The sequence below is a fragment of the Hoplias malabaricus genome, chromosome 17 (assembly GCF_029633855.1).
Source record: "Hoplias malabaricus isolate fHopMal1 chromosome 17, fHopMal1.hap1, whole genome shotgun sequence".
In the NCBI taxonomy this organism is placed as follows: domain Eukaryota; kingdom Metazoa; phylum Chordata; class Actinopteri; order Characiformes; family Erythrinidae; genus Hoplias; species Hoplias malabaricus.
The window spans coordinates 2,618,981-2,633,060 of NC_089816.1; the positions used below are offsets into that span (position 1 = coordinate 2,618,981).

Genomic DNA, 14,080 nt, shown 5'->3' on the forward strand with positions numbered 1-14,080 from the left:
AGACAGTCACCCGGAGGAAACCCACGCAGACACGGGGAGAACACACCACACTTCTCACAGACAGTCACCCGGAGGAAACCCACGCAGACACGGGGAGAACACACCACACTTCTCACAGACAGTCACCCGGAGGAAACCCACGCAGACACGGGGAGAACACACCACACTCCTCACAGACAGTCACCCGGAGGAAACCCACGCAGACACAGAGAGAACACACCACACTCCTCACAGACAGTCACCCGGAGCGGGACTAGAACCCACAACCTCCCGGTCACTGGAGCTGTGTGACTGCAACACTACCTGCTGCACCACCGTGCCACAATATATAAATGTTCTGTACAATTTTTATTATACTGTTAGTATAAGTGTCAGAGTCAGTGAGTCAGTTCCCGCATGTGGATGTGGAACACACTCACCCTGTTTCAGTTAATCCGTTAAAGGGAGTTTGACAGGCTTGTGTGGGTGTGGATTGATTACTTATTACACTCAAGGACCCTAAGGAAAAAAGTTTTGGAACCACTGAAAGCCAGTCGCCAGTTTATGTACTGAACATGTTATAAGACAGTGACTAGAATTCAGTTCAATAAATGTACTTGCTGTTCTACCTACCACCCTGAATACACGTGGATATTCTTTAATTAACAAAAGATGATTTTAAAAACCTTACCAGTATCGTGTGGCCTATTTTTACTACTTTTTTTTTTTTTTTTTTGTAATTGGCACAAATTAGCTTTTCCTCAGAATTTTACTAGAAAAGATTCACGATAACGCTACAGAAAGATTCGATTCAGCTTGACATTTGAATCGATTCACCAAATTCAGAGAGTCGATTCAAAAGAACGGTTATTCCGTGACTCGGGCAACGCTTCACTCTTTTGCGCGTTGAAGTTCCATCCCTCGCTTTTCCTCTCCGCTTTCTTCTTCTCCTTCTCTGAGAATCTTTTTTTCCCCCTGAAGACTATGACAAAACTTCACGTCCTTCTGCTTTTTGAATGGACTACGTTTATTCAGATTTTGGGACTGAATATTGAAGGTAAGACGTTTTTAAGACTATGGCCAGGGTGTGAAAGTTCCGCAGAAAATGATTGCTTGAGGCACCTACTGTACTCCTAGAAAGACTTAAACGAAGCTAAAACTGATAAACACAGCTAATGCTGTTCGGTTTCCTTTAGCAGTGCACTCCTCCACGACTTCAGGAAATAGCTTTTCTTTAGAGTTAGACTCATGAAAACCATCTGTGCTTTGTACAGTCCGAAAGAGTGAAAACTTTTACATGTTTACAGCAAATAGACATTTTATTTACTCTCCGCATCCACGACCTGGTATATCAGCTCTCATATTTCAAATGTAATTAAGTGTTCAAGGCCAAAATTATATACATTTATCTATACATTTCTGTTAAACCCTATTTTGCAATTTACCTCACATTAAACAGGTTTTATTAGTGTTTTATTAGTGAGTTCCATTAGTGAAATATCTTAATTTAATTATAAACTAGTTTGTTATATATTTTGTCTGTTCTACTCACACATAGAAAGCCATTCAGTGGGTGAGCAATAGACTTTGACTAACTTCTTGAGAAGGAAACATCACATCGTGTCTATGGTGGATATCCAGTGCTTGACTTAAAAATCACAACAACAACAAAAAAACACCTTGGCATTTTTATTTGAGTGTATTAAAATAGAGTGTATTATAGAATAGTGTGTATTTAAAAACCCTGAACCTTCCTGACATCCTTTTGGGACCCCCTGCTATAACCACTGATTCTTTAAAGGCCTTTTAAACAACATACCGTATTATCAAAGCTTGATCCTTAGTAATTAGCTGAGTGGCTCCTATTTGTCCAAATTACTGAGTGTTGGCACAACCAGATGTGCACAAACCTCAGGTGGGCCATGTGAATGTGGTAAGTACACCAGGTTAATTTAAAGCAGTGAAGTATAGAGGCCTTGTGAATGAAAGGAAAATCATTGGATGAGACCCCCTGCCTAATACGCTGTTTAGACTGGTAATACTCATCAAATTGTCCCTGATTTTCTCATCACACTCCCTTCACCAGCTTGTCTTCTTCCTACAGTGTACTAGATCAGTCACAAGTTTCTTGAACAAACTGTCAAAAACACTAATCACATAAGGTCTACTATATCAAAACATCATATGTTTTCTAGCTGTGAACAGTATCTCAGCACACTTATTTTATTGTATTGCCTATATCTCAGAACCCACTATTCTCAGTGTTTATTATAATAGACCCATTGTTCTCTTAATTTTCCATAACCTGTGTCTGCGTGGGTTTCCTCCGGGTGACTGTCTGTGAGGAGTGTGGTGTGTTCTCCCTGTGTCTGCGTGGGTTTCCTCCGGGTGACTGTCTGTGAGGAGTGTGGTGTGTTCTCCCTGTGTCTGCGTGGGTTTCCTCCGGGTGACTGTTTGTGAGGAGTGTGGTGTGTTCTCCCTGTGTCTGTGTGTTTTTCCTCCGGGTGACTGTCTGTGAGGAGTGTGGTGTGTTCTCTCTGTGTCTGCGTGGGTTTCCTCTGGGTGACCGTCTGTGAGGATTTGGTGTGTTCTCCCTGTGTCTGCGTGGGTTTCCTCTGGGTGACTGTTTGTGAGGAGTGTGGTGTGTTCTCCCTGTGTCTGCGTAGGTTTCCTCCGGGTGCTTCGGTTTCCTCCCACAGTCCAAAAACACACGTTGGTAGGTGAATTGGCAACTCAAAAGTGTCCATAGGTGTGAGTGAATGTGTGTGTGTGTGTGTTGCCCTGTGAAGGACTGGCGCCCCCTCCAGGGTGTATTCCCACCTTGCGCCCAATGATTCCAGGTAGGCTCTGGACCCACCGCGACCCTGAACTGGATAAGGGTTACAGATAATGAATGAATGAATGAATGTTACGATGCCTGGCCTCATGTAAATGTCTAATGTTCGGGTTGATTGTGAATAACTAACCTCTCTTCAGATCTGTGGCTCTATCACAGCTCAATGAAAGTACTCATATTTCACATGTAATGGCTGCCGTTACTTCAGTCAAGGCACAGAACGTCTTTCAGCTGTGTTTTCAGGTATCCAGAGCATCATCACCAATGCCGGCTGTGTCAGAGTCTTGGTATTTTACAACCTCTCAGTCATCAGACAGCAGTGTGTTTCCAGTCCGTTTGAGAACATGGAAAACTGGCACTGAGTGCTTGAGCTGAGAGTCTGATCTTTAATTTTCTGTTTTACTGTTGGCTTTTTAGAGGAGACTACATCTGCAGGCCGTTCAGGACATCGGTATTGGTTTGAATAAGGGCGGAAATGCACATTTACGTAGTGTTTGAACTCAGAAATCTTTCTTGATCTCTGTTCTGACAAGTTTCAATCATTTAGGAGCAGCTGAAGAGCATCATAACTCCTCAGTTTTGCCTGAGGGGCAGGATATTTGTTTGGTGTTTGAATACATCAGAGCTGGAATTCTTATTTTTGGCCCTTGAGAAATACTTGGACAGCATTCTTTGTGGTTAGAAACACATTTTCATTCTGAGGAACATTCAGTCACGACTGAATCAACACAAAAATCAACTGATAAAATGATGGCTTACAGATCATCCGATGTTTGTCCACATTTTATTCTTTATAATGTTTGCATTTGTTCCTCTTATTATTCATTTTTCATTAGGTTTTCTCCTTTTCTTTGTATGAGTGGAATCAGGAAGGAAACCCTTTTTTTCAGACTCCATTTCTGTAAATGTTACCCTCACTGTAGTAAACCAGTAGCTTAATGGCCTTAAATGACTCTTAAACATTAATAGAAGAGAAGATTCTCCTCCTGGAAAGCTTTTCAAAACCAAGCACTCAGGGATTCAGTTTTTTAATTTATTGCAGATGGGAGAGCAGCTGTTAGTCAAACCTCTGGAATGTCATCATGAAATGTTTACAAATGTGCAATAATTTTCTTTTTAAATGGAAAAGCCAGTACTGTTTATTATGTTTTGGCCTGGCCATTCTAAGTCATACTGTGCTTTTAGTCTCTTAAATATTTGATGTTAAAAATCCAGAGTCACACTTTTATGAATATACTAAGCTATTACAAATCTGTCTGGGAACTTTGCCCAGAATAAAAATGGCTCTGTTTGAGAGCGCAGCACTAAAAGAATGTACACTAGAGGATTCTGTGTGTTTGAATTGTATTTACAGTAGATACATTACTAATATGCCAAGAGAATAGGTTTTGCGTATTGAGCCCAAAGTGAATTGTTTCTCTTGGATACCTTCCATCCTTCCTCTTGATGCCAAAACAACATGACTTCTGGGGGAGTTCTGGGGAGTCTTACTGCACATGAAACAGGATCATCGCTGTGTGAGAGGAAAGAATGACGGTGGTGATTGTGGTCTGTGGAGACTGAAGGGGGAATCTTTTTAGAATCATAGTTTGCTAATGATACAGCAGAAAATGGAGACTTGGGACCAAAGCCCTGAACAGTGATCCTCAGAACCTGTAAAATATCATTTCTGAGCACAGAAGAAAATAAAGTCAGCTGTAAACTTTGTAAACATTTTACAACCAGTAACGTGCAAACAGGATTTGTGAAGTTATTTATTTATGAACTTTTTTTTTGGTTCCTGAATTAATAAATTCATTGTGTACAGTGCAAGGTCCAGTACATAGTGGACCATACTTTCCTCTCCAGTAATGTTTAAAGTATGTTTAGTACAGAGTCTCATACATCTGGACCACTAGTGTCCCTTTCACATATGCACAGCAATCCATAAATGTACCTAGACACGGGGAGAACACACCACACTCCTCACAGACAGTCACCCGGAGGAAACCCACGCAGACACAGAGAGAACACACCACACTCCTCACAGACAGTCACCCGGAGGAAACCCACACAGACAGAACACACCACACTCCTCACAGACAGTAACCCGGAGGAAACCCACACAGACACAGGGAGAACACACCACACTCCTCCTCACAGACAATCACCCGGAGTGGGAATCGAACCCACAACCTCCAGGCCCCTGGGGCTGTGTGACACTACCTGCTGGGCCACCGTGCCGCCCATACATACATGTGCAGGAACAAATTATCCAGTGTGGTATTCATCTTGTTGTCTTTCTGAGCTGTAAGCTATCATGTAGCATTTTAGAAGGATGACAGTGACATTAAAGTTGATAGAATCTTTTGTTATCTCTGGCTGCTTGCTTGCTTCCATGGCTGCAGCATGCTCTGTCTGCTATTGTGCATCATACCTGGCAACCCTGGGTGTGGAAACAGTACTGGGGATTGGGAAGTGAGCAGGATCATAGGCCACCAAATCCAACCTCCAGAAGGAACACTTCTCAAAGAAGAACACACTGGCTGTAACGTCGCTGTCTTGGTCCTTAATCTCTGATAACACATCCTGGTCATTTTATGATTTAGTACAGTACAGATATTACATATCGCTCCTTAAAGAAAAATAATTTGTGAACATGACAAGACATTTTTTTTTTACTTTAAATAGGAATGTCCTTTCATTAGTTCAATTTTCAGCCGTCACAGAGCAAGAAACGTGAAGTAAAACATGTATATTAATCTTCATATCTGTAATAATCTCACAGGCTCTGGAACCATGTATCATGACAGCTATAATGAGGTTGAGCAGCAGAAGCAGGAGGTATACCATACCCCAGAGTTGGACTACACACGTATGAAACAATAATTTTGATTTTATATTAACTTGATTTTATTGGAGTTTTGTACTTTGTTGTATGACATTTCCATTTCTTTCATATCTCTTTTTTTGTTTGTTTTTTGAATAATCTGAAAATGCCAGTTCTTTAATGCAATAAAAAGGTCAAGGTGTAATCACTGTAAGCACTACAAAGAAAATCACCTCTTTAAAATCAAACCTCTTAAATCAAGACAATACATTTCTCATTATGAGAACGTAATAAAAGAGGAATATTATTAAGAATATTCAAACTGTTTCTAAGGAGTTTTACTTGTAAGTTATTCACAAAGTGTCTCATGATTTTGGATCAGTGTTTTTGCTGTTTCTGTCTTGGTACGGACTATTTATTTATTTATTTATTTATTTTTCTTGTAGACCCTCACTGGTGCCACACACTTAGACTCTCCAACAGCCAGATAAGATGTACTTCTCCTAGAGGTGGAAACCGTCGGAGCTCCCTGGGCACACGCTGCTCTCTCTCATGTGATCGAGGCTACAAACTTTTAGGACAGTCATCTGTACAATGCATGGCTAGCCGCCGCTGGTCAGGAACTGGTTACTGCAGAAGTAAGTGGAAAGTATGCCAAGAAGCTAGGGGTGGGAAAGAATATTTATAGAGAAAAAGGATAGACAGAAAGGCTGACTGACCAAACAACATTTGGGATAAGTTGGAATGGTATTTGTGATCCAGAGTTAATCATGCAAGGAAGTGTGAGTGTTTGAATTACTAAAAAATTTAAAGCAAATCCTCTGGCATTGTCAAGCATTCATTCATTATCTGTAACCCTTATCCAGTTCAGGGTCGCGGTGGGTCCAGAGCCTACCTGGAATCATTGGGCGCAAGGCGGGAATACACCCTGGAGGGGGCGCCAGTCCTTCACAGGGCAACACAGACACACACACACTCACACTCACACCTACAGACACTTTTGAGTTGCCAATCCACCTACCAACGTGTGTTTTTGGACTGTGGGAAGAAACCGGAGCACACGGGGAGAACACACCAACTTCTCACAGACAGTCACCCGGAGCAGGAATCGAACCCACAACCTCCAGGTCCCTGGAGCTGTGTGACTGCGACACTAACCTGCTGCGCCACCGTGCCGCCCATTGTCAAGCAGTGATAATGATATCTCCCAAAGGGGGTGTTATTAACCCTGGATTATGGGGTTTTAAAACTATAGCACATGCCACACATTTTGACGAACATATTTAAAAACAATTAAACATAATTTACGGCAGAATATTATTTAAAAAATTCAACAGAATGTATAATTTGCATTCCATACATAAATCAGAGAAAATACTCAGCAGTTTAGAGATTACTGGATAATATGTAATGACACCTTTAGTAAAGCTTCTCTCCTAAGCTCCACTTGTTTTTGTTTTGTCTGGTGCAGGGGTTCGCTGCCGTGTGCTCCCTTTGGTACCACAGGGGACCTACACCTGCACCAATGGCTTTGTTGTGGACTCCAGGTGCGACTACACCTGTTTCCAGGGCTTCCAGATTGAAGGGGACCGCTATAGGGTTTGTCAGGAGGGAGGGACATGGAGTGGAGGAGAGCCCACCTGTACAGGTAAGAGTTCAGCTACATTGATTTTCCAAAAGGTCAAATGAATAGGTAGATGATGTTTTATGTAAAGAGTTTGCGTTAATTTATGTTAATTTTATTAGTTAAACATTTTGTTCATAGTAACATTGTTATTGCGGAAGAATTCTAATGAAGTACAAAAAGTGTTTTGATTTTATTTTAGAACAATTTGACCATGTTTGTGATACATATTTTATAATAATATTTTAAACATGGGGAACTGCTCTATCAGTGGTTCCCAAGTGGATGAATGAGGCATGTTTGTGCACTGCTAGCACTAAGTGTGAGACTGTGTCCTTCCAAGGCGTTCTCTGCACATTTCCGCTACTCTGAGCATTTTCTGGTTGCACCCCTTTTGACGGAGGGGTGCTTGACAATATTCCTTTTTTTAAAAAGGGGAGCACTGCAGAAAGCCACTGCTGTAGATCATTAACTGATTCATTCCAGGACCACAAAGAAAACTGTTTGTTTGAAGTTTTACATAATGGAAAAAATAAATAATCAATAATCACTTTTATAAATATCATCTGTTTATTTTTTATTAGTAAAAGTGACTGAAAAAGTCGACAAGAAAGAAAGTGAAGCTTTTGTTAACTTTCAGTCCAACTTCTACTGTTTCAGATCATGACCCTCCGAAACTCAAATGTCCTCTGTCCAAAGTAAAGGTTGCGGAACCAGGGAAACTGACTGTCAGTGTGTCCTGGGACCGGCCGGTTGCCACGGATACTGCTGACAGATCACTGCGGTATGTATGCTTCAATATGAGATATTTAGCATCTTCATGTAAATTGGAGAGTCATAAACTGATGAGATTTTCTTAATTTGTAGGATATTAAGAAATGGACCAGAATCTGGTTCAGAATTTAGTGAAGGGGAACATATGATTCGCTACAAGGTCTACGACCAGGCTCACAACATGGCAACCTGCAAGTTTTATGTGCGTGTAGAAGGTACATCACTTTTCAGTCTTTGAGAAACATACAATATACAACAGCACTTGAAAGTTTTTGAAACTTTTAGAACTTTTTTATATTTCTGCATAGATTTTACCGAAAATTTCATCAGATTTTCACACAAGTCCTTAAAGTAGATGAGGCAAATCATTCATTCATTCATTATCTGTAACCCTTATCCAGTTCAGGGTCACGGTGGGTCCAGAGCCTACCTGGAATCACTGGGCTCAAGGCAGGAATACACCCTGGAGGGGGCGCCAGTCCTTCACAGGGCAACACACACTCACACATTCACTCACACATGGACTGTGGGAGGAAACCAAACTCCTCACAGACAGTCACCCGGAGCTGTGTGACTGCGACACTACCTACCGCACCACCTTAAGGCAAATCAGATCAAATATATTAGACTTGGCCAATTATTTATTGAGGAGACTGATCCACTATTACTTATCTGTGAGTGGCAAAAGTATGTGTCCCTATGAGTATCTGGTATGACCCCCTTGTGCGGCAATGACAAAAGACTTCCGGTAACTTTTATTTGTCCTGCACATTGCCTTGGGAAGGTTTTAGCTTCAGCTTTGACTTGTCATTTCCAAAACATGACTTGTTTACTTAGGGTTGTTGTCTTGCTGCATGACCCACATTTTCTTGTGATTCAGCTCATGGACAGACGGACTGATATTTTCTTTTAGAATTCACTGGTATAAATCAGAATTCATTGTTCCATCAATGATGGTGGGCTGTCCTGGCCCAGAGTCTGCAGGAGATGCCCAAACAAACCATAATACTACCAGCAGCATGTTTCACAGCTGGGATAAGGTTTTTATGCTGCAATGTAGTGTTTTCATTTCTCCCAACATAATGTTTCTCGTTTAAACCAAACAGATCTATATTGGTCTCAATCCACAAAACATTGTTCCAATAGCTATCTACCTTGTGCATGCTGACAGGCAGCAATGTTTTTCTGAAGAGTAGCTGCTTTTTTTCTTGTAACTACCATGCACACCATTGTTGTTCAATGCTCAGAGCTCTTCATTCTTCATTGTTGTTGTTCTGATGGTGGACTCAAGAACATTAAAATTGGCAATGTGAAAAAAGACTTTAGGGGCTTATAAGTTATCTTGGGTTCTATTGTGACCTCATGGACAATCAAATGATCAATATTTGTTGGTCGACCACTTCTAGGGAGCAGGGGGCAGCCTTGGCCTAATGGTTAGAGGTGCCGGAGATGGCTGCCCGCCGCACTGGGTGTGTGTTCACAGCCCCTAGTGCACTAGTGTGTGTGTGTGTGTGTGTGTGTGTTTTCACTGCCACAGATGGGCTAAATGTGGAAGACACATGTCGCTGTACAATGACAAATGATTGCACATTATTATTATTATTGTTATTATTAATAGTTTTGAATCTTCTCCATCTGTACACAATCAGAATGTGGATTGGTGGAGCCCAAATTCTAGTGATGGATGTGCAACCTTTTCCAGCCTGGGGAGCAAAAACAACTCTTCTTCTGAGGTCGTCAGAAATCTCTTTTGTTCGTGCCATGTTACACTTCCACAACCACGTTTTTAAGATCAGACTTTTAGACAGATTCTTGTTCTTTGAAGAAAACAGGGCACTCACATGACTGTCATCCCAATCATTTAAAACATCTGACTAATTCCACATTCAAACTTTCACAGATATTTGCCACTCAGACATGTAATATTGGATCATGTTCCTCAGCAAACAAAGGTAGTAAACAAGTGTAATATATTGGTCTAATTTGTTTGATTTGGTTCTCTACTTTTAGGACCTCTGAAAATCTGATGGACCTTTAGCAGTGATACAGAAAATTCTAAAGGATTCACACATTTTCAAGCAGCACTTCCAGTTCCAATTGCTTGTAGACCCATGCTGGCCCTACGTTTATTCTGATATAAAAGATATTTTAGAAATTCTGGCGTTTAACCCTTCCGCTGCCGTACCAGTCCCTATATATTTCAATAGAAATTGGAACATTTCTGTAAAGATTTTTTTGACATTCACTACATTAACAATAGTAGGATCATGTACTGATTTTTAATGTGACGTTCTGGACCACAAATGACACTTAGACTTGTCCCAGAGGTATCTGATAGATCTCTTTCACTCCAGAGAACACAGAGCCAAACTCCACAAATGCCACTGGGTGCAAGAATACGTTAATCACAGTGACCGAACGTGTATTTTTCTAATTAAAAGACAATAAAAAAGAGACCTCATCTAATTTTAGCATGTTGACAGCCCGTTTAAATGTCCTAAGTAGCTATTTTCACAGTGTATTGTTTTATTTTAAAGTGAGGAAATGTCCAGTTCTGAAGGAACCGTTGCATGGATATCTGAGCTGCTCCTCTGATGGGAATAATTATGGAGCAGTGTGCGAGTATCATTGTGATGCTGGATATGAGCGAATGGGCTCTGCTACTCGGGTCTGTCTGCTCAATCGCAGCTGGTCAGATGAAGCATCTGAATGTGTCCGTGAGTACCAGCCTCGAACCATGAAATACAGCTTAATATCTTCTGATGTTTTATTTGATTATAATGAAGAATATCATTGGTTGTGCTTTAGGATCTGGAGTGTTGTTTGTTACATGTTTTTATGCTGCAAACGCACTTTGTTTTTAAATACAGGGGGTCCACAGATGAACTAAAACATCAAGACCACGGACAGAAGTGAATAACACCTTTTGATGTATTAACAATTCCTGGATTACATTAGTCAAAAAGAGCACAGTGTTGTGGTTATATTTGTCAGTAAAAGGACAGTGGGTTCTGTGATAGATTAGAGAGTAAGAACAAAGTGTCAAGGGTCTGTGGTGATGTGGGGGTTTTCCTCCAAAAGCCATGGGAATATGGGATGAAGGACATCATGAAATCCCAGGATATTTTAAATCAATGTCTGCCTCTGCCATAAAATATAAAATATTACAAAAATATATGGCAAAATTTCAACACAAATAATGTTTACTGAAGGTAAAATCAGGCTACTGCCTTGCCCACCTTACAAGAGATGAAATAGCAGGTAAAATAGCTACAGATATCTGATAAAGGTGCAAATATACACCAGTTGACAATCCCTCCCCATTTTCTCCTTAACTATACCCATCTCTGTCATCTCATGTCCAGTTGAACTGTGGGAATTATTGCAAAATCAGCCAGATTTCACACGCCAGTAAAATATTTCTCAAGATATTTCAGTGGAGACTGTGACTGTATAAGGAGTAAGAACCACCTGAAAGGAAACCAAGGTTCAGGAAAGAGTGAGGGACAAGGGACAATAAGAGATTGATTCTTGAAAATGCCTCAGAATTGAAATACATCAAAAGGATATGTATAAATGCTTAATTGACTACAACTATGCAATTGATTTAGCTAACTATCAGGATGTCAGAGTCATGCTCTGAAAAATGGGTATAAACACGATCATTCCCATGCATTCCTATGCATAACAAGAAGCAACAGCTGAACTAGATTAGTAGTGAGTAGGGTCTGCATACTCCTTCCATATTCATTCATTATCTGTAACCCTTATCCAGTTCAGGGTCGCGGTGGGTCCAGAGCCTACCTGGAATCATTGGGCACAAGGTGGGAATACACCCTGGAGGGGGCGCCAGTCCTTCACAGGGCAACACAGACACACACATTCACTCACACCTACGGACATTTTTGAGTTGCCAATCCACATACCAACGTGTGTTTTTGGAGTGTTTCCTCCGGAGCACCTGGAGGAAACCCACGCGGACAGAGAGAGAACACACCACACTCCTCACAGACAGTCACCCGGAGGAAACCCACGCAGACACAGAGAGAACACACCACACTCCTCACAGACAGTCACCTGGAGCAAACCCACGCAGACACAGAGAGAACACACCACACTCCTCACAGACAGTCACCCGGAGGAAACCCACGCAGACACAGGGAGAACACACCACACTCCTCACAGACAGTCACCCGGAGCGGTAATCGAACTCACAACCTCCTGGCCCCTGGAGCTGTGTGACTGCGACACTACCTCCTTCCATATTTGTGCAGTTTATAGTACAAATGGGGAAAAGATAAGGAAAGCAGGGCTGTATGAAGAGATGCCGGGTGTGAAATTTGGTGCAAGACTTAACAGTCCTTGCCATGCCAATGGTAAGACCATACTAGATGAAAAGTAATGATCTGCTCACGAAGCCACATAGCTTGAGAACATTTACCTTTACCTTTGGATGTAATAGACAGAAAGTGTAATGCTGAACAACCCCATGTCTGTCCATTTATAAGGACATCAGTTTTGTGTGTGCCACAGACATAAACAACACTTTAGGTAGGAGGTTGCAATGTTTTAAATTCACTGGAATGTGTTTTCAGTGGAAGGAGTTTGTCAGATCAGATCTGGAATATTACCTCTAATAGATCTCTAAACTGTGCCTCTTTCTAGTGATGCAGATTAAAACTGATGTCAGATCAGCTGGAGCCCTCCTTGACCAGTTCTATGAGAAGAGACGGCTTCTTATTGTATCCGCCCCAAATATATCGGACCAGTTCTACAAACTCCAGAACATCATGCTTCAGGTGTGTCACTAACAAGACCATAAGATCTTCACTAAACGCAACACACGTGTTATAAAACATTTATATTAGTTTCAGTCTTTGGAAATGCTCTCTACATGAAATTCCTCAGAAAGCCGGGTGCGGTCTGGACCTTCGACGTGTGACTGTGATTGAGTTGTTAGGAACTCCACCTCGAGAAGTGGGACGCATTAAAGAGCAGCATTTAGATGGAGAGGTCATAGAGGGTCTCAGGTGAGCGACCAAACATCTAGTGCAGCACAAGGCAGAGAGCAATATGACAGTTAGCAAACGCTGGCTGTTATTATAAAAGTTATGTAGACGTAGACTAAATGCTTAGGTCAATACTGAAACACTCACATTTTTTGCAGTAAGTAACTTTTTACCAGAGTGGGTACTCTAAAACTGGTGCACAGAATAATCTGAATTTTTCATCGTATACATTTACCATTATTTTGAAAATGATCAAAGTGCATTCTGTACATAGAAATCTGATTACTGGGTGACTCACGTACTCTAGGTTTTCTCATTAACAGATAACTGAACTCTTAAATATTACACTTGGATTCTACACAGGATTTGACTGGTGAACTCCTCCCGAACCCTTAGGGTTTGTAGGCATTAGGATTAGGGTTAGCTTACAAGACTGTGTGTATGTAAACACACTCAGTGACCGTCATGAAAACAACAAAACAGAAAGTGACTAATATCTTTGTAAAGTATATAATCCTGAAAGTGAATTTGATGTGTGTGTGTGTGTGTGTGTGTGTGTGTGACAGACAAGCCCTGCAGATCTCTCGGACCTACTTCAACATGGTTTTGCTGGATGAACTAGGTGTAGATCGAGAGCGATTCATTAACCCAACTACTTCAGAAGAACTTTACTCGTACATCGAGGAATATCTTCTCACAGAGGAGGAAAGAGAAAGACTGGAGATAAACCGAGATCTCTGTGAATGAGTCTCAATTGATCCTTTATCGACCAACAAAGGAGAGAGTTGGTGAAAAGCAAAGCTGTGCTTTGTAGACAAACTACATTACTCCTATTGCCTTCATAGTCATTTAAGGCAACTCATAACCCCCAGTATTTTTGAACTAACAGACAACAGGGACAGTAGAAATGTTATATTTATTAAGTGCTTTGTACATAGCAGTTAACATAAAAATTTCTTCCAGTTCCATGGATTGTGCCATTACGTGATAAATAGCATTTACACATACAGGATGTTTTTATGCAGCCGTAGAGCAGGCATTAGGGAAGA

At 41.2% G+C, this 14,080-nt stretch overlaps 1 protein-coding gene across 1 annotated transcript; it reads left to right on the forward strand.

Annotated features, from left to right (window-relative positions):
* The first annotated feature begins 872 nt into the window (after positions 1–872).
* On the forward strand, positions 873–13,787 carry srpx2 (sushi-repeat containing protein X-linked 2). The gene is made up of 10 exons (XM_066649946.1): positions 873–1,036; positions 5,583–5,669; positions 6,071–6,262; positions 7,096–7,272; positions 7,909–8,032; positions 8,116–8,237; positions 10,560–10,739; positions 12,688–12,821; positions 12,931–13,052; positions 13,598–13,787. Exons 1-10 carry the CDS (start codon positions 964–966, stop codon positions 13,776–13,778), a joined length of 1,392 nt encoding a protein of 463 aa, XP_066506043.1. The 5' UTR covers positions 873–963; the 3' UTR covers positions 13,779–13,787.
* The last annotated feature ends 293 nt before the right edge of the window (positions 13,788–14,080 follow it).